Raw genomic sequence first — 24277 nt, 5'->3', positions numbered from 1 at the left:
ACAATAGCAGTTCTGTAGGACCTGTAACTCATCATTTTATAGTCGTACTTAATCCTTTGCTAGAGACAGCTACTCTGCCATTTTGAGAATTGAAACCTTCACAGTTGCAAGAAAATATTTTGATAAAAGGTATACAAGAAAATTAAAATAGCTAAATCTGCATTATATTGGTTCTTTTTACATAAAATTCTGTATAAGTGGAATTCTTATATCCAGCTATCAAAAATTGAAAACATTAAATACTGTTATAAAATACTCACTATAAAAGTGTCATATATAATATTCATTACACATAAAAAAGAAATCAGTATGTCTAAGTCAGTTTAATCATGACCATTATCAGGGCTAAAACCTTTTGCAATAAAATTTTGCTAAACTAAAATATTTAGTAGTGCTATATTTTTTGGCTTTTTGACACACTATTGCAGACCATCATTTACAATGAAAGTGATGTGATTATTGTCAACAGTCACATGGAAGCTTCACATTTGTCATGACAATAGCATCCATTTTTTACTCTTCCCCTGGGGGTGGGGTTGATGTGCTCACAAAGACTGCAGACGGAAGTTGTCCATGAGGCCTATGAAAAGCAGAGTTCCACCAGCAGCTCTGTCCATAGGACACCACAATGCCCAGTCTAGTCAATTCAGCGAATAGAAACTAGTCACGGCATGATTTGCATTCTGATCCCCCCCAAAATAATCACACCAGCAACAGGACCACAAATACATGATCATACCACCACCATACACGATACCTTGGCTGCATTTTTCTCTTCTCTACCAGCCTTGGGGTCATGACAATAGAACCTTAAATCAGCTATGTCACTGTCGATACAAATTCACACACTGACCTCCCCCCCCTTCTCCATCGGGGTTTCTCAACCTCGGCACTCTTGGCATCTTGGGCCGGGTATTTCTCACTGCCCGGGGTTGTCCTGTGCCTTGTGGGGTGTTTAGCAACATCTCTGGCCTCTGCCAACTCGTCCCTCGTGCCAACGACCCCCGATATCTCCAGTCGTTGCCCAACGTACCCTGGGGGAGGGGTGCAAAAAGGCCCCGGGATTGAGACCCACCCGTTTATATGAGGCAGAAAAGAGGCAATATCATGGTGACGAGTCATCTTCCTGTTTCAGTTCGAGAAATTTGGCAAAGCCGTGAATTATGCCGACGCAGCCCTGTCCTTCACCGAATGTGGCAATGCAATGGAACGCGACCCTCTGGAAGCCAAGTCTCCGTATACCATGTACTCCGAGACTGTGGAGCTCCTCAGGTTAATGGCCTTTCTGCAGCCATCTTCCTAAGCTCATTTCAGTCGTAATTAGAAGCTGCTATGTTTTTTAAAAATATCATTTCCTCCTACTAATGGTTTGTCCTACACATCTTCTTCTTAGAAGTCATCATAATTAGTTCTTGCCATTTTATTAATGTCATGGAAAATTTATAATTGATGGACACTGCTTTTATAAATTATCCCCTTCAGAGGTTATAATGTGAGTGTTATAATTTGCAATATTCATAAAATTAAAATGGAAACGTAGTGGGTGGAAGTAAAGTATAGTAATTTCACCATTTGGCATTGACACTTGCCTTTTCAGAGTGCAGTTTTATAATTCAAGGAAGGTGGCGCCATCGGGATTTCTGTTATGAACCATGTTTTCTCAGAATTTCTGCCTTGGTTATTAAAAAGGAGGGGCCTCTGTTCCAATACAAAGTTGGGGTTGAGGGCCGCAGGTGTGCAGTGAACTTCCCCTGTGTCTGTAATTTCAGGGAAATAGACAAGGTGGTAGGAGGGGGAGGGGTAAAGATCAGAGGATGAGAATAGGAGCCCGGCATATTAACTGCACAGATTATCGGTCTCATCTGCATTTGAAATGAAATTACCTGGCCTGCCCTTGGTGTTGGTGGCGTAGAATTTGTGAGTAATCAGAAAAATTCCTGGAAGAAGGGGAAAGAGAAGAAATGCCCACTGTTGTATTTTCCAGTAAGGTGCAGATATTTGTAAAATGATTGATTCCACCTCTTAAGAGTGGAAAAGCACCATCATTTGCTGGATGCACGAAATTGCTTTTGTTTTAGTGAGCAGTTCCTCGCCTGATAGGTCCTTTCTATCCGGGTCACCTCTGGCTGGATAAATTGATAATGCCAGGCCCAGTTTTTACTATGGATGTTGCCTGTGTCTGCATAAAATGTTACAAATCCGAGGCCCTTGTAATTAAACCTTCAGACAAACATTGGACACATTTAGCATGCATATTTTCCCAGCCAAGTCTTCCAAAATATCAAAAGAATGCGAAGTATTATAAAGAGAAAAAAAAAACTGTGCTTGCATAGAATCAGAAGAGGGAAGTTAAAGCCACAAAAGTAGCATGTAAAGTATCTATCTCTCAGACTTAACTTTATGCTCTGTGAAAGCCACCACAGCCATTCTCTAGCTTTTAACGGGAAATTGATTTCTCAGTGGATTCGAAGCCGCCAGTGATTTTCAAAGATGCACGAGATGAAAATTCTGGCAAAAATTAAAAATCGAGGGGCAGCATTAGTGAACAAACACAGAGAAAATTCATGTTCTCTATCTATCCAAACATGCGAACTTTAAAAAAAAAAAAGGCACTTCTTAAATTAATAAGAAAAGAGAAAAATGCTAATACCTAGTGTTAACACACACACACACACACACACACACACACACACACACACACACACAATAATGGTGACCTAGGCCTCACCTTTGCTTGTGTTGGGAATGGAAATTGATCATTGTAAATTGAGGGCAATTTGGCATTGTGGAGGAAAACCTTTACAAATGAGCATTCATATCTTTTCAGCCAGCAATTCAACTTCGGGAAATGTGAATTTCCTGTACTGAAGAAAATAATTGTAAGAGGAGAGCGAGTTATCTGTACAGTGTTCAGTTTGGCATATATTATAGCACACAATTAGAAGCAAACCAAATAATCAATCATAGAAGAGTAAGTAATTACACTGTAGTACACTCAACAGAATTCTTTGCAGCCAGTGAATTGCAGCAACGATGGAGACTATGTAGCTGCAAAATTATATACACGCTACATCTCTGACCATGAAAAGCATGTTTCTGCCTGTGGACCAAGCCAGAAGGGAAATGAGATCAGAGCTGCAGTAGGGTAAAATGATGGGTGTTTCCCATCTCTCTGTATTTTTCTTTCTTCTTCATTTTCTTTTAGGAAAATACATGTTCTCTTAAAGATATAAAAGCAGAGCATCATATTTCGTTTCTGATAAAAATGCAACGTGAGACTTTGAGTAACATTTATTCCCATTAGAAAACATTTCTTTTTCCATAATTATTTACAGTGGAGAACGTATGGACGTTCACTTTAGAGTCAATAGTTTGAAACTTTATCTTGAGTTAATTGTCGATTCCTGTGCTGTTGTAAGAAATGATCGGGAGGGTACCTGGGTGGCTCAGTCGGTTAAGTGTCTGCTTTCGGCTCAGGTCATGATCCCAGGGTGCTGGGATCGAGTCCCATGTCTGACTCCCTGCTCAGCGGGGAGCCTGCTTCTCTCTCTCCCTCTGCTGCTCCCCCTGCTTGTTCTCTCTCTGTGTCAAATAAATAAATAAAATCTTCCAAAAAAAAAAAAGTTTTAAGGAAATGATCGGGAAAGCTCCTGTGGCCCCGCACCCAGTTTCCCCCAACAGTATCGCAAACAGGACAGTGCCATTGATAAAATCCATGGACTTTATTCAGAGTTTTACATGCACCCCTTTGTGTGCCCTCTCTCTCTATGTACATTTCTTGCATTTTCTGTAAGGCCTGTGTGCGTATAATTTCTTTTTGAGAAAATTTCAGTTGGGAATAAAATGGGCTAAAGCAACTAGGTCTTCTGGTCCGTTGAAGCAACTGAAGTTCCACAATCCACTCACTTCAAAAGTGGTTGCAATTAGAGGGTGACTGTAATGTGAACATAGTTTTTAGTGGCATCATGTGGTGGTGGAGAGATTTTTATTACTCTCTGACAGTATGCTGGCCCCAGAGATAGCCCAGTTTTCTTCCTTCAAGTCATTATAGTGGCTCTGAGCCCTGGGAATCTGCAGTAGAAATGTACTTGTGCAAACAAGTGGGGCATCGCAATGACTTGACATTTCAGCGATCCAACTGTCAAAGACAGTTTGATTTATTACATAATAAAAGTCCTTTTGCTTAATATGGCAACAACAGAAGGGACCCACATCAAGTGCACAGGTCCTTTTGCTGGAAAACGTTCCCTCCACAGAAGCGGAACCATAACCAGGAGAGGGGGTGCCTGGTCTTGAGGGGCAAGCCCTGGGACACCGGTGTTCTGGGGAGGCTGTTAAAGATGGGGAGTCCATGGTGCAGGCTCCCCATTGCCTTCTCGTAAATGAGATTGAACCTAGGCTGCCTGCATACTTCCAACTTCCTTCTGCAACGCTGAACTCCATTACTTATTCCTCCACAGGTACCTGTGAAATTGCATTAAAGCTCAGACAATGATTTTATGCAATGAATTGATTTTCAAGAGTCTAAATGCCCCGAATGGGATGTGCTTCAGCTAGAAGAAAAAAAATGAGAACTGCTCAACCTTTGATCACCCCAGTGTGGAACAGTAACAATTAAAGAGAATGGAAAGACAAAATACACAAGCACCCTAAATTAAGGGCGCGTAGAACTTCAAATGCTGTGAAACTGACCTTCCTCTTAAAAAAACAAAACCACTTTCTATAGGAATATCTTCAAAACCTGAGCCATTAGAAAAGACCTTTTTAACTGCGTGATTGTGGGCTCCCCATGCCCATGTCAGACACAGTCGTGTATTATTTACCTCGTCTGTCATAAACGACTGAGACTGACATCTGCGGCCGCCTCTCATTGCAAACCAGTCATGCCTGTTAGCTAGAGTGGTCCTAGGGACGGTCTTTTGCCAGAATGTTTCTTTTCTTTCTTTCTTTCTTTTTCTCAGTTTTTATTTAAATTCCACTTAGTGAACATACAGTGTTCTATCAGGTGTACAATATAGCGATTCAGCACTTCCACGCATCACCTGGTGCTCATCACTACACATGCCCTCCTTAATCCCCATTACCTGTTCCCCCCCCCCCCCGCCCCTCCCCTACTCTGGTCACCATCAGTTTGTTCTCTAGAGTTAAGAGTCTGTTTCTCAATTTGTCTCCTTTTTCTCTCTCCCTCCACTTGTTTGTTTTGTTTCTTAAATTCCACATATGAGTGAAATCATGTGCTATTTGTCTTCCTCTAACTGACTTATTTCACTTAGCATGCCCTCCTTTGGCGATGGGAATAGCAATGACTTCTGGACTTTTCTGAGGGGTCATGCAGATGGCACTTGAGCTTGTCCTTTCTCTTCAAAGGTACGCGATGAGACTGAAGAACTTTGCGAGCCCCTTGGCTTCAGACGGGGACAAAAAGCTGGCGGTATTATGGTAAGTCTCATGGAGGCTGCAAGGAGGCAGCTGAAATGTCACAGAAGGATTTGAAAACTCCAGATCAACTTAAGCTGCTTACCCCAGATCATTATTCTTGTTTTCCATTAAACTATTAAAGGATAACTAATGGATTTCTTCAGTCGCTGACTAAACATTTACTCTCCTAATTTATACCCTTATCAAGATGGGATTTTAATGCTTACCCCTTCTCTTTGAAACATTTTTCTTTTTTCACTTCTGTTCCTCAGTAACCGTAGGGGAGTGAGCGCAAACTGTGAATCAGCATTTCGTTGCCAGTGCGTGGCTTTCGTGAAGCACCAACATTAACATAATCCTTTCCTCCTCACCACAGCTACAGATGTTTATCACTTCTCTATTTGCGGATGTTCAAGCTGAAGAAGGACCATGCTATGAAGTACTCCAGATCACTGATGGAATATTTTAAGGTAATCCTTATTTTGTATAATTTATAAGTACGGAGTGAATACAATCACTAATGAAACGTGGCAAGCATGTGATTAAATGTCAAGGTTGTTGCTGCCACAGGCTTAACCTCCATCATCCCAGCCGGCCATGGCCCTCCTGCCTCTCTCCCTTGGGGCTCAGCAGAGAGCTTAGGTTTGATTTGATTCCTGGAAGAGAAGGTGCAGCAGTACCACCCCCTGATTATCTCCTGGACTGACCAAATGGCCCTTGGCATCTTCCCAGTCACAGTCATGGGAATGATGATGCCTCCTTCCCCACCCTGCCTGGTGGGGACCCACCAGGGGACACAGGTTGTGACCATGGCCAGTCTCCTGTGAAGTGAGCAGCCAGCCCAGAAATTCTGCCACAAGGGGAGAATTCACTGCAGCCGCCCTGGGCTCTGGGGGAACAACAATTCCCATAGGAGTCCTTTGGCCATGGGCAGTCTTGGGAGTACAGTCGTTGTACTCTAAAACAACTGATCAATCAATAAATAATAAAATAAAATAAAACAGCTGATTGTTCTGGTTACCAAAATGAACTAGCACACAAACAACAAATAAATAAATAAATCCGTGGTCTAGGGAACTGGAGATTTTAATTTGCAAGCAAAAGAAAAAAGAAAAAGAAAAAGAAATTTCAATTGCAAAATGAATGCCAAAATTTGGGAACAAGCCGAGATAAAAACTGCAAGCCACTAAAGGGTCACTGGCTTGATGGTCTCTGAAGCTTCTGCTTCATTTTCAACCCCTGCCCCCCCGCACTGGTCATGATTCAGATTTGAGAAGGCTCAAGGCTCCTGTTGGTCACATCTTAAAGGCAAAGGATGATTATTTATGATTATTACTACTATCATTTCTGCCAAGTGCATGAGACTGCTTGGCTAAATTGCACCAAAGCAATTGTCTGAGATGAATCAAACCATGACCTTCACATTGGTCACCCAGATGCCATGAGTGGCAGTGCCCAGCTGTATGAGGACGCCAACTCAGTTGGGAAAAAGAGCACGTTTGCCAGCTATTCCACGGTGTGGCCACGATGCCATAAAGCTGGTGCTCCTGTAGGTGACGCGTCAAATACAAAAGCTGCCCATCCCCCCCAAGTGTACGGTCTCCACCTATGCTGTAGAAAGGTGGTTCTCGAACCTGAGTGGGCATCTGGATCCCCTGGAGAGCTCGTGAACCCTGAGTCCTGGGTCCCACCCCCAGAGTCTGATACTGGAGGCCTGGGACAGGGCCCAAGAGTTGGCACATGTAACGAGTTTCCAGGTGATGCTGCTGGTGGGCTTGGGCTTATACTTTGAGAGCCACAGCCTAGTATCTGTCCTCTTTGGCCTGTTCTTTGTGACTTTCGGGCCACTGCAAAAATGCCAGACAGATGTCAAATAACTCACTCCTCTGGCAGCGTGCTGAGCTGCTTTTAGATTAAAAACTGGAGTTTGCAGAACACACCTTAGGTGTGGGTCTCTGTGCTCCAGAGAAGTGTTGCCTGCTCACTGGGCTCCTGAAAATGCCCGACTCTCCCTAGCACCCTATTTGCAAAGGGGGCTGGACTGGAACCCAAGAGGCAGGGGGAGAAGCATAACCTCGGTCTTGGGGTTGAAAAGACCAGCCTGAGTCAGGCTCAGTGCCCTGGGGGTCCTGGTCCTGTGCACTCTGGGCTCTGACCTGGTGACATCATAATGGTGAGCTGGACCACTGTCCTAAGGTGGTGGTGCTGAGTGCTCCGCAAGCGTGTGGCCCCTCAAATGCAGCAGGCCAACTTTTGAAACCAGCCCAGTTCCATTCAGAGGGACAAAGAATCCTTAGCGGTCCATAGCAATGCAGCCCCGGGCCAGTTGCTTTGCTAAACAGGGATTTGCGTGTTAAGATCGCAAATCAAGGTGATTCATGACCAAACAAACCACAAAACACTGCTCCGTCCTGGCCCATTCCTGGGATGTCAGAAATTACAGCCCACGTTGCATCCCAGGGAAAGATTTTGCCATGGGAGCTAAAGGTGAAAAGCTTGCCAGTACTCTGAAGAAGCTTGTTTTGCAGAATAAATTTCAGATGAGGATAATTAAGCCACTTCTTGGAGAACTGAGTCTGATTTTACTGGGCCTTTTAGTATATAAGATCTTTCATCAAGTGACTTGCATGGTCCTGATTGGAGCCCGCTAATTATCCTACCCAGCTATTTTCACCGAGTGTGTGTCATGGTGTGCCGACGTGCGCTTACATCCAGCTCTGCTAACAGAACAGGAGGCATCCCGAAATGCTGCAATCAATATTAATGTACTCGAAATCACACTTCCATCTGTTTCTGAATTAATAAAACACAAAATAGATGTCCTTATTTCCCTCTCTCTCTCTTTTTTAGCAAAATGCTTCAAAAGTCGCTCAGATACCATCTCCCTGGGTAGGCAATGGAAAGTAAGTATCTTATGAAAATTGCTTTTTCAGAAACTCAGCAACTTAAGAGACCCCAAATATTTTGTATTGACAACTCAGGAGTGAAGGCCAATTCTGAGACTAGAGTAATTTTTGCGCACAGGAAATTCTGGTCAGATTTCAGCTAATGGCAAGACAGAAAAGTTTAACATGATGCGATTCCAAATTTCTTTAACTATTTGATCTTTAAGCCAAATGATGGCCATAAAAATATCTGTTAATGAGATGGCAGTGATTTTTCAATGATTCACTCGGTAATGAAAGACCAATGAAATATTCATTGATACATAGTAAGTGCCGTTTAATAAAACCAAAGGCATAATAGTGTTGAGAATGTGAAGGCACTTAGCCTTCATGGTGATTTTTATATTAATACTAAAACACCCTGACCTAAAATACATAAAAGCATCCACTCTACTGCTGATCTACTGCTGATCTAAGGCTCGGTGGACTCCCCCACTCCCTCCACTGCCCATAGTGGGAAGAGCATCCACCTAGTCCCGAGGCTGTCCCTAGCTCCCAGGGGAACTCCAGGAGGGACGGGGCTGGGGGGGGGGGTGGGGCCCGGGGCCCCTCCCCTGCGCTGGGTGTGTTTCTCCAGCTCTAAAAGGAAAGGCCTGGACCCTTTGGCATCCGAGGCCCGAGGCCCAGTGAGAGATGTTCCTGCTAAGAGGGAGATTTGGAAGCCCAGTTCTGTCTGTGGCGCAAACTGGCTCTGTGCCTGCCCTTCCGTGCTTGAGCATCAGTGTTCCATCTGATTCCGGTCCCTCCCTCACCACCCCAGGCCCACTTGCCACCATCAGTGGGAAGGGAAACTCCATGACTGCAGACCCAGGCTTTGGCAAAGAGCTGCTTTTTCCATTTTTCATCATTTCAAAATTCTTGTGTCTCTGGTCCATACACTTTCTTCCAGAGTATTCTCGTCTCCTCTTGCCATTTTATAAATTATCTACAAAGCAGACTCCCAAAGCAGTGGGACACGCACTCTACATTGAGATCATAAAAACATTCCGAGTGAGGGAACAGACCCATTAAAAGCTCTGCATTAACTCAATTACTGTATTGAAAGGAAGTACCCTTCCAATTGTTGATTGTCTTACTTTTATACTGATGAACAAAAGCAAAAGAATGCTTCTCTCTGGAAGTTGAGAAAATAAAAATAACCATTGAAAGGCCCAGAGAAAGCTATTTTCTCTGAGCACAGTGTAGAGTGAGGGCAAGTTCAGGTAAGCAGCTATTAAAGGATTTCTGGGAAATTTCTTTTCTTTTACTGCTGAAACGAAAGAACTCGAACACATCCTAAGCTTGTGAAGTCACACTAAAAGCCTCCTGAAAGGACGTTTTAGGCAGCTTCTGTGTGAAGAAAGCACACTGCCTTTGGTAGGCCAGAGAGGTTGTGAATGAAGCAACTCCAGATGGTCACCCACAGGTTACCTCCCTTTCATTCAGCGAACACCTCAGGCACATTTCCATACAAGGGGCCGGGGGCACAGCCGACTCCAATGGGGCCCCTGTGCTCCAGAAGCACACAGTCCAGTGGAGGGAGGGGACAGATGTGAACGAAGTTTTATGGAAGCCCAAGAGAAGACGAGCTTGGACCTCCCTGGATGGTCAGGGAGGGCGTCTTCTATGCAAGCGAGGCCATAGCCTGCTTTCCCCAGCACACGAGGGTGGCTGGCACCACACAGGGCCTGGAAGGGCATCTTCCAGAAGCAGCAACCCCTGACCATGAGGCCTGGGGGAGAAAATTTGCAAAGAAGCAGTTGGGAGAAGGAGGAGAACAATCTGCTTAGTACCGAGCAGGGATTGGCAAACTTTTTCTGAGGCTTAGAGGTAATATCTGAGCACCATGCTTGGCACACGGTAACTTTACCATTTGAGCTGGAAAGCATACACTGTCCCACCCCTAGAACTCCCAGAGCTCTTGTGTATACTTCGCCTTGGGCACTTATTCTAGCTTGTCAGAAACTCATGGCTCTGCTCCCCTACTAGACCATTTGCTCTTCCTAATAAGGGGCCATTCATTCTTTCATTTGCCACCTATTTACTGAGTGTGTGCTATGGATGATGAGACACTCTGCCAGGCACTTGATAGACACATCCCCATCATCTTGTGCTATATGTTATTCTCCTACCCTCTCAATGACAAAGGGGTGGTTGGAAGACAGTTCATTCATTTATTTAACATTCATTAAGTACATAGTATGTGCGCCAGACAACTGGTCTAGACACTGGGTATAGACGTAGACAGAAAGCCCTACCCTCCTTGAGGTCACATTCTGTTGGAGAGAAAAAGTAAAAACTATGTGGTTTGCTAAATGGTGGCAAAGGTCATAGAACAAATGGAAACCAGGAAGGGGGACAGAAAGCTTGGCTAGGAATCACGCGGGGAGCAGGACACCTATCTTGAATTGGGACGTTAGAGAAGGATGGTGGAGAGCAGTCCATGTAGATACCTGGGGGGAATGCACTCCAAGCAGAGGGACAGCAACCACCTTCCGAAATGGGGTGTGCCTGATGAGTCTGACAAACGGCAAGGGGGCAGGTGTGGCTGAGATGTGGATTGGACCAGTGTGCTAATGGTGCAAGCACTGGGAACTGGGTGCCTGGAACTGGGTGCCTGTGTGTGTACCCTCATTTGCATGTGCCATGAAGGTGTGAAGAGAAAAACAAGATCTACAAGTAGACCCACAGAAAGAAAACAGGACAAGGAACCTCAAGCTGTGTGGAGAACCAAGGGGGAGTTGGAGGCCCCCCGAGATGAGCGCAGCATCACGCCCTTGTAGCCAGAGTCACAGCCTCCCTGAGGCAGGTTGGAATTCTTTCATCAGTACAATGGGGCCTGCAGATACGCTCATCGGGAGGTCACTCCACGAGCCTCGTGTAAGATCCGCCATGACCAAAAGCAAACCCATGCCCTAGCTCCCCTTGCCTCCACTACTGATTGTTTACAAGAAAGTAGGCAGTAAGAGACAAAGATAGCCCTTCAATTAGCACGTGGATGTCATAAGCTAAAAAGGCCTTTTCAAGATGTACAAAGTAAACAGAGGTGATATGTTTCCCCTTGTGACTTCTGGACATGATCAGAAATCACCGAATCCAACCTTTTCTTGAGTCAAGGAAAGGCTCAGCAAGGGGAAGGGACATGCCCAGGAGCACACAGCCATTTAGGGCAGGGCCAGGGTTAGAATACAGGTCTCCCAGGATTCCAGTACATACTCTGTTCCCAGCACAATATGGTTCCTCTTTCAACATTTGAGACACCTGACAGCTTTGGGATTTTTCTCTAGCAATTACAAATGAGGACATACTCTTTTCTTGCCTTAAGTTGGCATCTAAGAGTTAATGACCACTACTCGGAGAAAAGAAATAGCATTTGCAAGCAACCACAACAAAGAAATCCAGCATTCACTGCCTGTTTTGTGTGTGTGTGTGTGTGTGTGTGTTTTGGGGTGGCTTTTTTTTTTTTTTTTTTGGTCTTTAGTTAACCCTTCTGCACTTAGGCTCCTTAGCTTGGACATCGCCCCACTCCACCCCTGCCTCGAGAATAAATCTTTCCATTGAGAAGTGTCAAAAGGTCTTAGAAATTATAAACGGAGCAGGAAAACCTTCACACCCTCTCACAGACAAATGCAGAGCGAGTGTGAGGATCCCCTTTGCCCCTCATCCTAGAACATACCAGAAGATATACTCTGTTTCCAGAAATGGACCAAAGCTCTCACAGGGCCTGGCACACCCCACATGAGTCTCGAGGCAAGAATATCGATTTGAGTTGCTCCCAAATTGAGTTAGCAATACTCCAGCCATTGCCCCAAATCTCGTGTTCACGGTGCCCGTTGGGGTGCACATCCGTTCTGTGAGCACAGATCAGCTCTGAGGAACACAGCCAACCTGGAAATCTAGAGTTACCAGCAGCCACGGCTGGGAACAGCGAGGGGGAGTGACAGGCTGCCTTGATGATCTGCTGGGTGTGTTTGGAGGAATGAGGAGGGAGTCCCAAACACAGCTTTCTGCATTTCTTCTACTTCCCCAAAATGTTCTATCATGACAAAGTGGCGCACTGGGGCACCATTGGACAGTCATTTGAAGTCTCGCTGAAGAAGGCTAGGAAGGCTGAGGGGGTGCATAGGCCTTGCTCATGTGCACAGGAAGCACTCAGGCCCTCCCTGACATGCGCAGACTGCAGGGGACTCCTTGTTGCTGACATTAAAGTATTGAACCACGATCTATATCCAGACCTTGGTTCCGCCCAAAGTAGGACCTGCCAAGACTTCTCTTCATAAACAGCATGCAGGTGAATGGTCAGCAATTAACAGCCATCTCTGTAGCATGTCTTCGAGAATCTTAAAGAGTTATTCAGAATCTCACTTTTTCTGGCTTCCCTAATACTGCTCCTTGGGGGCCTTTCAAGAATTGCACTTTGTTTATTGTGGTGACTGTATGTGGAGCAAATTGTCATTGTGGTTTCCCCAAAACACTTTGATAATAGCCTTTCCTAGCTGCCACTAGCCATCTGGCAGCAGGTAGAGAAATCAGCACAGCTCTGAGATGTGTCTTCCTCTGAAACCTCACAACACTGGTTATATACATTCAAAATAAGAGCTACGTGTGTGGATAGAATGAATGTCAGAGAAAGATTCACCCAGCTCTCCCTGCTATCTTCAAACGAAAGAAGCAGTGTGGATGGAGTCACCAGGGGTTGTCAGAGGCAGTGAGACATCAGTGTTCAACTGAGAAAAGGAGAAGCATGGCTCATTCTAGAGCCTGGCCCTGTAGCCCTGTGTGGGTTGGTCAGACAAGGGCAGAACGCGATGATAATCAATAGGCTCTTTCTACTCTGGGGCCTCTAGAGAAAACTAACGTGTTGGCAGAAACTACAAGATGTCTTCTGAGAGCAAGCTTCTCCACACCTGGGCGTCATATATGCTCACCGCACTAAACCTCATGCGGCATGAGGTTTAGTGAGGCCTCAGCATGGGGAGGGAGGCCTAGAAGGCCGTGGTCCCTCTTTGCAGCCAGCCTCACCAGGCCTGTCTCTTCCCCCTCCCCCAGGAACACTCCATCCCCGGTGTCTCTCAACAATGTCTCTCCCATCAATGCAATGGGCAGCTGTAACAACGGCCCGGTCACCATCCCCCAGCGCATTCACCACATGGCCGCCAGCCATGTCAACATCACCAGCAACGTGTTACGGGGCTACGAACACTGGGACATGGCCGACAAACTGACAAGAGAGAACAAAGGTATGCTTACCTGTTCCACCCACGCTCATGGACCATGGTAGGGTCAACCGTGCTTGGAAGCACTTGAGTTTTCCATGGTGGCCTTATCTTTCTGTCTCTCTGATTTCCAGGGTGTAGAGGAGGCAAGAAGGGGTTAACTCAGGGCCGACAGAGTAACCAAATTTTTGCTGAGAGAGTAAGCAAGTCCTGGGATTTTTTTTTTTTTTCTTTTCTCCTTCAAAGCTTAAACTAGTCTGAGCTATGACGTGTTGGCAAATGACCGTTTCAGATTTTCCCTCAATGGTAAGGATCAGCACGGAAAAACAGAGGCAAAGGAGAAAAGAATGTTTTGCAAATTAATTAAGATCCTGTTGGCCTCTGTTGTCAACTTTAATCTTCTGGGTTTGTTTTTTTTTGGGGGGGTGTTGTTTTTTTCTTTTTTTGGAGAGGTGAGGTTGAACTGAAGGCCTGCTACTTTCATTACAACCGCCAGCTCCAGGGAGCACGTGATGACACGGCTTGTGTTCAGAAGCAAAGGCCAAAGCTCAGCTGGTATTTTTTCCACACTGACAGCTGGGATGAAGGATCAGGGTCCCGTTCGTGGTAACACATGGGCTTTGCTACAGAACAAATGCAGGGAGGACCCTGCTCCACCAGAGGGTGAGTCAGTGGTCTCTGGCAACTCCTGCCGCCATCTGTGACCCTGGCTGTTGCCTCGGTTCACAGGGAAGTCTCGCTATCCTAATGAAGGTGGAACGCACAAGCAGACTGCACTCTTGCCCTGGCCATTCGTTCGGCTTGGCTGATTCTGGCCCAACAGTCACGGACAGTCAAGATGGGGACTGGTGTGGGCCTTTGGGAATCAGATCGCAAAGAGGGGCCCCACAGTTGAGAAGAGCGGAACTGTCTGGCCAGGAACTGGGAGGCATGTGCCTTGCTACTGTGGTGCTGACTGTGTGGAGAGACAGTCCCACCGAAGTAGGAAGGGTGCCGATTTTGAAGCCTAATCATTTAAGTTGGAATCCTGCCTGGGTCGTGCAGTGCTGGGCAACCTCAGGCAAGTTACTCAAATCTCTGAGCCACTTCCTAGCTTCCATTTCTGTAATGGATTTAATAACGTACGGAGCCACTAGCATAAAATAGCAAGTTTAAGGTAGAAAGCCGGCAAGTATTTATTCACTTATTCCATATCATTGTGTATCTATATGACTCCAAGATTCTGTGGCTATCAGAGCACATTCCATAATCTGAGACTTCGACCCACAGCCCGGCTATAGACTTACACTGACCCTTGGGACTGTTCACACGTATTGGTTACATCGGTAACTGGGAAGAAATCGGGCCACAATTTCCGCATGCCAGATACTGTATTATTTGCCCGATCACTTGTTGCCTCATTTGTCCCTGTTTTGTCGATAAGTGAGGCAAGGTTAAGAAACTCACCCCTGACATCATAGCTCCTAACCCTGGAAGCAGGAATTGAATCTAGAACTCTGAACCACTAGGCTACACTGCCCATCCAGAGAGTGAGGTTAGTAGGAGATCCTTAGAGATCTTCAGTGAGCTCCTGCCCTCAGTTACCTGAGTGATGGGCACTTCTCTACTTCTCTAAGCTTCTGAAATTCCAAAGACAACTGGCCCAGATGGCCAGGCCCAACCAAAAGTTCTAGGATTGCAAGTAAAAGCATAAGCATCGTAAGACTTGCCTAGCTTGTCTGCCTCTACTCTTCTCTCTTATTTTGTATTGGTAGCTGGAGGGCAGTTCAGTATTTATGGATTTCTGTCATAATTGCATCCATTTTCAAAATCTGTTAAAGTAATTCCTTCAAAAATTAACCACAGAACTTTCCAGGAGCGATGTGGTGGCTGTGCTGATACTCAAGGGAAATGGAGCTAATCTTGTCCTTAGCACAGCACGTCAGGAGTTGTTAAGTTCCCCACCTAATACTCGATCAGAACAGCTCTGCACTCTGCTTAGAGTCAGGGAGCCTTCTCTCCTCCGTCTTGTCCACATAGAGATGGGGAACTGAGCAGCTTCCCTTCTGATTGTTACTCTGGATCCCACTGGGGACAACCATTGACCTTGCACCCCCCCACCCGGCTCCGTGTCTGCCCCCGCCCCCTGCCCCGTACAGCCACAGATGGCTTCTGGCAGAGGACTCTGGTGCTAAAATCGGCCAATGGGAGTGACCCTGCCCCCTGGCCTTTGGTCTAGAAGCCCTGTTCCCTACCTCCCCAGCTGCTTACTCAAAGCTGCTATCAAAATGGTGACTTGGTGGGGGCACCTGGGTGGCTCAGTTGGTTAAGCGTCTGCCTTCAGCTCAGGTCATGATCCCAGGGACCTGGGATCGAGTCCCACATGGGGCTCCCTGCTCAGCGAGGAGCCTGCTTCTCCCTCGGCCCCTCCCCACTGCTCGTGAGCTCTCCCTCTCTCTCTCATGCTCTCTCTCTCAAATAAATAAAATCTTTAAAAAAACAAAAACAAAATTTAAAATTTAAAAATTTAAAAAAAAAATGGCAACCTGGGTATCTAGTGCAGAGCACCCTGGCTCACGTGTGGCTCATGTTCACTCAGCAGTGACTAGGTCCTTTAGCATTTCCCTTAATATTGTGTTATATGAGGAAGTATTTCGGATGCCAAAAATAATTTACTCCTTTATCAGCAGAAATTACTTTTATTGCATAGTACAGGTTTAAAAGTATCACATAATCAAATGAAGTCGATTCCTAGAGAAGGAGCCCGTATGTTATACATAACGTGAAGAATCAGTGCATTGTTTAGTGACATACCATCTGCTGGTCAATCAAGCGCGTGGAGCCCCTGCATGCAAATCGCCTTCCAAGAAGGCGGGTGAGCATCCCCACCACTTTAAGGTAGCCCTCAGCACCTACCCCCACCGCTGCCCTCTTCCTCACGCCAACCAGAACAGGCGTGACGTCCTCCTGGCTGGGGCTGCCTCCTCTCTCGGGAGCTGATGAAGGGGATACCCGAGAGCCCTCTCCTAACCGAGATCAATACAATGGTAGACAAATAAATGCAGACGTGAAAAGGGGACGCCTAGATACTTTTCTAGACATCAGATAGTCTTTTCCACATACCTGCCACCCCACTCCAAAGCAGACTGTCCCAGACTCCAGCCCCAGCGGTCCAGTGGTTAGCAGTGTAACCTCAGCACTGCCCCTTCTCCAGGTCAGCTGGAGGGGAATCAACCCGGATAGTCTTACCTTCCGTGTCCTTCAAGGCGAGGAGGGAGTTGTTAGCGACAGGTCATTTCCCTTCCCTCAAGGAATTGGTAATAAGACCCGAATCAGATGCCTTCTAGACGTTTATTTAGCGTTAGAAGCTGATGGCCATAATTGCTGTCCAGGTTCACTGGCTATGTCTGCATCGTGCCGAGAAAGATCGGTAAACTCAGTTCATTTAGATAAAGGAAAAAGAGAATACTTTCAATTCAGTAACACATACAATGGCAAACAGCTCAATATCCTATCGACCGTGGCTCCCTACCATTTTGTGTATATGGACCTCTTTCTAAATATAAATTTATAATATCTAAAAGTACAAATTCTCTATGGACTGTTAAAATATATTCAAGTACATTTTATTTTATATATGTAATTTATGTGTATATTTTAATATATATATACATGTTACACACCTTTATTACATGAACATAGACAAATACATTTTTATATATAATGTGATGTGTGTGTGTACGCACACCTCACAAACCTCCACAGGGTTATAATATTCTTGTAGAATCCGCTGAGAGAATATATCGTGATTTGAAAAAATTCACTATGAATCAACGGATTCGAATGAATTTGTGTTTTACTAATCACAGTAACACAAACATTATTTATGCCACAGAATTTTTGGATCCACACAAAGATTATAATAATAGTGCCTCCTATACATATGGAGCTTCGGTCCCCCAGTACGTAGTCTATAAATTTTTGTTGAATGAATGAGGAAACAGTGAAAACTTTTCCAATGTCCACATAGTCGTGTTGTCGCGTGAAGGCACCTTAAGCCATCTGGTGTGTATTTCTGTGATGATATTCAAAGGCCTGACCAAGGTCTGCTCTGATTTTCAGAATTCTTCGGCGATCTGGACACACTGATGGGGCCCCTGACCCAGCACAGCAGCATGACCAATCTCGTCCGCTACGTTCGCCAGGGACTGTGTTGGCTGCGCATTGATGCCCATTTGTTGTAGTGGGCGCGCCCCCATCTCCAGCATCACCACCCATCACTCTACCTCTACCAGAGCACCGACGGTCACTGGTGGAACTCCACTCATTTGGGAAAGTTCTCTTTGCTTATGTTTGTTTTTACGCTTCTTTTGATATCTGTGAAAAACAGAAGTCATTGTAAGTGGACACTACAACTTGAGAGCAGTATATGTTTTATTACTTAGTCATTTTTCAGTATTTTATATGCATTTCTCAGATCCCACCATCCTTTTGTGCTTGATACAATGACACAGTCCCTACAGTATTGTTTTAAGTCCACACTACCCAAAACAAAGAATGGGAAGTACTTGTGATGATAACAGGTTCCTGAGAAATGAAACGATATGTCATATATATATATGTGTATATATATATATATATATATACACATATATATATGAACTTAGACACAAAGGACCTACTAAGATTCAAATTTTCCGCAATAGCCATTCCCCAAACGATACTCTTATGTCCAGAAAAGAACGTATTTCAGAATCCATTGTTAAACTTTTGTGGTTCCCACGACTCAGTCTCCAGGTGAGAATTTTCATTGTCAAAACCCACTGGTTGGATGTTGTAGCCACATCATAAAATCAAGAGTATTAAGAAAACAAATAAGCATAGCAATGCCACTCTTAAAACAATACTATGGCAGACAACCAGAGGACTTCCTTGCTGACATCCCTTCCCTGATGCCCCGTTTTTAAAATTTTAATGAGATGAAGTGGCAACATGGATTTCGACAACTTTAAGACATCGGCTGGCATTAAATATCTTTGAACTCCCTGATCTGAAGCATAAATCCTCACCTGGGATTCTCTTTTGTGTAAAGCTCTCCTTTTGAGGGGCAGTTAAGTGGGTGCACGCCCTAGGTGCCAAAATACTGCACTCCGGTTTTAGAGATGAGAGATGAGGAGAGGTCTGGAAATGTCCAAGGAACTCATACCTCTGCATTTTTGCAGTTGGTAGGCAGGTCCATTACTGGCAGGATATTTTTATTGTATTCTGCTCAAATCTCTGGAAACAAAAGTCAAGTTATCACTACCTAGGAGTTAGAATATACAGTTTGCTTCCAATTATAATCCACATTTTCTAGTTCACAGTGTTTCTCCTTCTTCTTCTTCTTCTTCTTCTTCTTCTTCTTCTTCTTCTTCTTCTTCTTCTTCTTCTTCTTCCTCTTTCTTCTTCCTCTTTGATCTTTCTTTACCTTTTTTGGAGCTCATTAGCTTTTGACTGAAATACTGAAATCACTGATGTTATTAAAGTCTATATTAGCATGAATCATTTCCATGAACATTCCAGAGAAAACTCCAAACTCTCTAAGTAGCGGCTAGCCCTTTAACAAAAAATGAGTCTTGGGGTAACGCTTCACCCTAGGGTGCTTCGAAAGAGCCCTGAAGACTGGTAACAGCTCACTTAATTTGGAGACATTTCCACATCACTTGTAATTATCCCCACCCCTTCTGATCCTCCACATTCATTTTATGTCCCCAAACATCACCATGTAAATATCATCTTTGGTGTTCTATCTCACCAGAAGAATCCCCCACCTGTAGTCAACACTAGTCATCCATTAGTTCTTTATAATTACCTGCTGGTATATAATTCCATGTCACCTTGAATCTGTTGAGTTTATTGAATTCTGTTCACTGAGCGATGACCAGATAAATAGTAGACATATGCACATGAAAGGTGCAAACTTGTGTGATTCTTAAAGCCTGTCATGCAAGTCTGTGATAGGAACGGCAAGGGCTCACCCTGCACTCTTAAGGTTGTCAAGGTTAAGATACATTCCCAATTGCAAAAGAGCCAGACTCAAGCTCCGCTCTGGTCATCTTTGAGTTCAAGACCCTTTGTTTTATAATAAGGTTGTGGAAGTTGTACTCCAATGGCTGAGGCCATGTTGTCAGGTGACTGCTGGGAGCATCCCAGCAGCTGAACCCACCACTTTCTATGCTCCCAGTGTGGTTGAGCTTTACATTTCGCGGTCTCCGCAACAACACACACACACACACATACAGACGTGCACACAAATGAAACCTGAGAGAATCTTCTCTGAGCCTCTTAAATGGGGAAAATGATAATATGAAAGATTCCAAACATCCAAGGTGGGTGTCACATATAAAAATTAAGCTGATGGCTTTGCAGTGACTCAAGTTCTCTGTTCGTTTTTCCATGGCTGACCAGGTAGAGCGCCTGACTATTACTATATAATGAAGCCCACTGGCTTGACATGTAAGTTCAACCTAAACCACGATCCTAGACCATCACAGATTTAGGGGTAGATTCTTCTTGAAATTCAGTCTCCAGAAACTAGACACGCGAACGCTAGGGGCAGTTTCCAAAAGAAACCAGCATCTTGCCTCGTGGATGAAAGACCTATAGCTCTAGTTTCAGCGAGTCCTTTGATCTACTTTACATACAACAGGGAGGCAGCAGAGAATCCCGCTGCCTGATGTCACCTCCGGTGGCTGACTATACAGTGTGTGCCGAATCAGCAACACGATGATCAAATCTGACAGTTGAGCCCAGGATCACCACCCGATTATTTAGCAGACCCATTTATAAAGCAGCTTAGAAACCAATTAAACATGGAGGAGGAATGGCCCTCCTATCCCTGGAGATGAGACGGTCTTTGGTTTCACGATTAAGGATTGTTGCTGTTTTCCAGGCACTGTGTCCATCACATTGTGAATGGTGATGTGTGTCGTAGGTGTGTGGCTTATGTGAGGGATTGAGATATTTTGTCAAGTAAATCTCTTCATTGTACCAATTTGTGGGAGGGATGTAGGACATGTGGATGGCAGTGAGAGAGCCTGCCTGGAGACCTTGACAGAGGCTTGGTGAGACCCATCTCAATGAGCACACGGAGGCAGGGGAGTGGGCAGAGTAACGGGAAGCTCCACCTGAGCAAGTACACGGAAGGATCTCGGCCCTGCAACGTGACCCAGGTAGGGCCACCACTATGCCTTCCTTTGTCACCCAAGCTCCAACCACAGAGAGTTTGACAAGTTCGTGTTAGGATGTTGGCTTGGCTTTGTATTTTTAATTAACTTTGGATTTTTTAGTGGTTTTGTCATATTACTGTCTGAGTTCGGTAGGTAGGATTAATTTGGAAAAGAGTATACTAGTGTGGTCCTCGGGGTAGAATTTAGCCGTAAGCATGTTGTTAGCCAGCCTGTAGACTGTTAATTACTTATTAATCTCATTGGGAAAATACTCGTAGTTTTTATATTTGGATGACATAATTGGAAAAGCAGATTAGCTGCTGCTAACTGTTAAAAGACTTGAGGTTGACATAAAAAGTTCCAAATCTTCAGTCCATAACCAAGTTGCTAAATTGGAAACCATTGGCTAAAATGTGTTTTGTTGAGTTTCCAAATGTCCGGATTTGCATTTGGACATTGCACTGCTAAATGCATCGGAAAGATACTTGCTCTGTCGTATCTTTCCCAAAGCTGTCTGATTCGGAGTTAGTTTTATTCAGATCTGCATCCTGGAGGTTGAAGTTGGAGTATGAAGTTGGAAAGCATTTTTGAAGGCAGAATCAGTTGAGCTGTGAGGGCTCCCCCCTCACGTACTTCTCACCAGACATGATAACATTCACCTGCGTGAGTTGGCAGGTGCGAGAACCAAACTGGATCGCTGGGTAGGACTACTCAGTAAGGCAATGAACTCCTTGCTTAGAGAACCATCACTATCCCCATTGAGAAACCGTGTGGCGAGACAGTGTAGCTACACAATATCAAATGAATGGGTTGATTCAGTGCCCCCAGATTGAATTCTGCGGGGGAAAACTATTGAGCCAGTTGTCACTGCTCGGTTATGCAACTGGCGGACTAAACTCCTCTTTGTCGTCATGGGTGTCTTTGTTGTTGTTGTTGTTGTTGTTTGTCATTTCCACCCGCACAGCCTTATTCTCATAATTAAACCCTGATTCATTTTCTCTTTGGTGTTAGCAAACTCCAACAGCAGAGATGGCGTCTGTGTATTGATAATTGGCATTTACCCTGGCAGGAGGCTAATCAGATAGGCTGGTCTCAGACGTTAATCCTACCATCTGATATTTTCAGGGAAAGAAAAAGTAATTCCCTTTCCATTCTCCTCCTCGCAAATCTAGAAGCCCTCTTTACCAAGAGCATCACATTTTCCTCCGTAATCCATCGACTCAAAGAAAATTGCATTGTGGGGAGGGCGGAGGGGGGTGGGGTGGGGGGGGTGGAGGGTAGAGAAGTCCTTCCAGGCCAGGCTGCAGTTCTTGCCCCTTTCTGCTTCTGACATGAGATGTTAATGAATCATTCATCAGGCTCACATTGGGTTAGGGGATACCGAACTGCTTTTCCGATCCATGATCAATCATCGTTCTTCTAAGAGATTGGAGCTTTGCTGTTTCATTAACTGTGCAGTGTAGACTAATGGTGTTTAATAAAAATCATTCAAAATTTCAAACTCTTTTGCCAGTGACCTCGATTTTGTTGGCTCTTTGCTTTGTACTAGACTTTGAGGAGGGAAGGGGGAAGCAAAGGAAGCCTGCTACCAGGCGCCTGGCAGGATGCTGCGGTGGCAAACCCAGTGGCCCCCAGCACTTGCTGGTGAGCGGCGGCAGCGTGCAGACCAGCTGGGGGAAACCTCCCGAGGAATGCCACAGTGGATGCTTTCAGCCGGGGATAGCTTGTTCCTACTGAGGGACTCATTGTTCTCCAGCCTCGGCAGCAGGAAGCCAGCTGCCATATCCGGAGTTTAATAAGAACTGTAAACGCTTTACCTATTTGGTTTTGGCCCCCACCACTCATGTGGCTACCAAATAGGAGAAGTATCTCTGAGAGGAGAGCCCAGGGGGTGACAGCGGTAGCCAAATGCATCCCAGATGCTCCAGCCTTCTTTGAACTCGGTGGCGGAGGAGCTCCGGGCAGGAAGCAGAATTGGAGAAACCCCCAAACAGGCTGAGTTGGTGCCGCGTTGGCCAGATGGAGAGCTAGCTTCTCCTTCGGTCAGCCTGGCATGCAACCAGTGGGGTACTGGTAAAATGTTTAACAGCCAGCCCTCTGAGAACAGAAAGCACCTGACTTACTTGTAGGGTTTGCCAAATTCTGTAGTGTAAATATCCCCACCGTGGCTGATCTTGAGCCACTAACTACGATGTCGCAGATCGCAGAGTTGGGAAGAGATGCACGAAAAGTTGGGAGTCCGGGCAAGACAGCTCCAACACGCTACTGAATGCAGCCATCCAAAGAGGGTTCCGATTTCACATTTATGTTCATGTGGACGCACGCGTGCAAACACACAGCCATGCACACATGCATACACTCGTGTGACAAGCTGTTTCAACCCTTTCAAATGTGAATTGATCCTCTGTGAATGTAGGTAGTTTGTGATACGGACCGGGAGGTATGGATTTTAAGCAGGAAAGAGCTAAGAAGAATGGCCTCTTGAGACCAAAGCATAGACAAATGGGGGGGGGGGGGTCATCACATCTCAAAGGAAAAATAGCAGTGAGATCAGCCCTTGGAAAAACCGATATGGTTGGTTGAAAATAGGATCAGTGAGTGTTCCTTTTATCATTATCATTTTGTAAACGTCCAACTGGAATTTCTAACTTGTAAAAACTTGGATAAATTATTTACTCTTCATCCTTCTGATGACAACCTCTGTGTAGTTAGGAAACATTAGGGCCTCTATGGAGAATAGCACAATCCCAAATGCATTGTGTTGTTTTCTCATAATATGGAAACTCAGTATTTCTCCCACCTCCCTCTTGTTCAGAAGATTTTTACTTTAGTTATTAGAGATCGAAGTTACGTGTTTAACATGTGTTTTTAGTTAAAAGTATCTACTTACTGTCCTAGCTCTGAATCAAACCAGGATGTCTCCCGTATCAATTACATGACTAATACTCAGACATGATATCCAAACCAAAATAATTCCCTTTTCTACTCAATATAAAGAAAACCAGGGTCACTAACAAGAAGGCATAAACCTCTTTTAAGAGAGTGAGGTTTCCATTAAACACACAAACACACACGTGCGTGCGTGCACAACTTTTTTTTTCCCTGGGCCTCCTCATTATAAATCATCCTGAGAGTAGAACAGAAAGTCTCAAAGGACCCATTCTCCTGGTCCTGTGCATCTTCTGCAGTTAATAAGAGGTCTGTGTCTGGAAAGGTTGAGGAACTTGCCCTACAATCCTATTATTCTTTAAACATGTCTACGTTCTGTCTGAGCCCGTGCCCGTGGTCGAATGTTAGCCCTGGAGGGGGCCCATGTCCAACTCTTTCTTTCTGGCCTTTTTCTCTTTTGCCCCCGTGGTGCCTTCTGTGGCCAGTACAGTAACAGGGTGGCAGCGGGGCTTCTGTCCCCTCATGGTATTCGGGCAACGTTCGTCCCACTGGAGAAAGGTAACATCTGGGGCTGGTCTAATTGACATTTCACTCACACAGGGACTCAGAGTCCCCGTAGGCAATGGACCGGTTTGCATGGATA

The 24277-nt window shown here is 45.1% G+C and overlaps 1 protein-coding gene across 2 annotated transcripts in view; it reads left to right on the top strand.

Annotated features, from left to right (window-relative positions):
• AFF2 (AF4/FMR2 family member 2) overlaps positions 1-23857 on the top strand; it is a 310627-nt gene extending 286770 nt beyond the window's left edge. For both annotated transcript variants that reach the window (XM_035725812.1, XM_035725811.1), the window contains 6 exons: positions 1136-1272; positions 5368-5439; positions 5795-5888; positions 8269-8321; positions 13392-13582; positions 17660-23857. In XM_035725812.1, coding sequence (XP_035581705.1) covers positions 1136-1272; positions 5368-5439; positions 5795-5888; positions 8269-8321; positions 13392-13582; positions 17660-17781 — 669 coding nt within the window. In that variant the 3' untranslated portion in view covers positions 17782-23857. The remainder of the gene's footprint in view (positions 1-1135; positions 1273-5367; positions 5440-5794; positions 5889-8268; positions 8322-13391; positions 13583-17659) is intronic.
• Positions 23858-24277: the final 420 nt, after the last annotated feature.

This window comes from Zalophus californianus, chromosome X (assembly GCF_009762305.2).
Source record: "Zalophus californianus isolate mZalCal1 chromosome X, mZalCal1.pri.v2, whole genome shotgun sequence".
NCBI classification, from domain to species: Eukaryota; Metazoa; Chordata; class Mammalia; order Carnivora; family Otariidae; genus Zalophus; species Zalophus californianus.
Note: the sequence above shows the minus strand (reverse complement) of the source record. Positions and strands in the feature narration are given on the sequence as shown.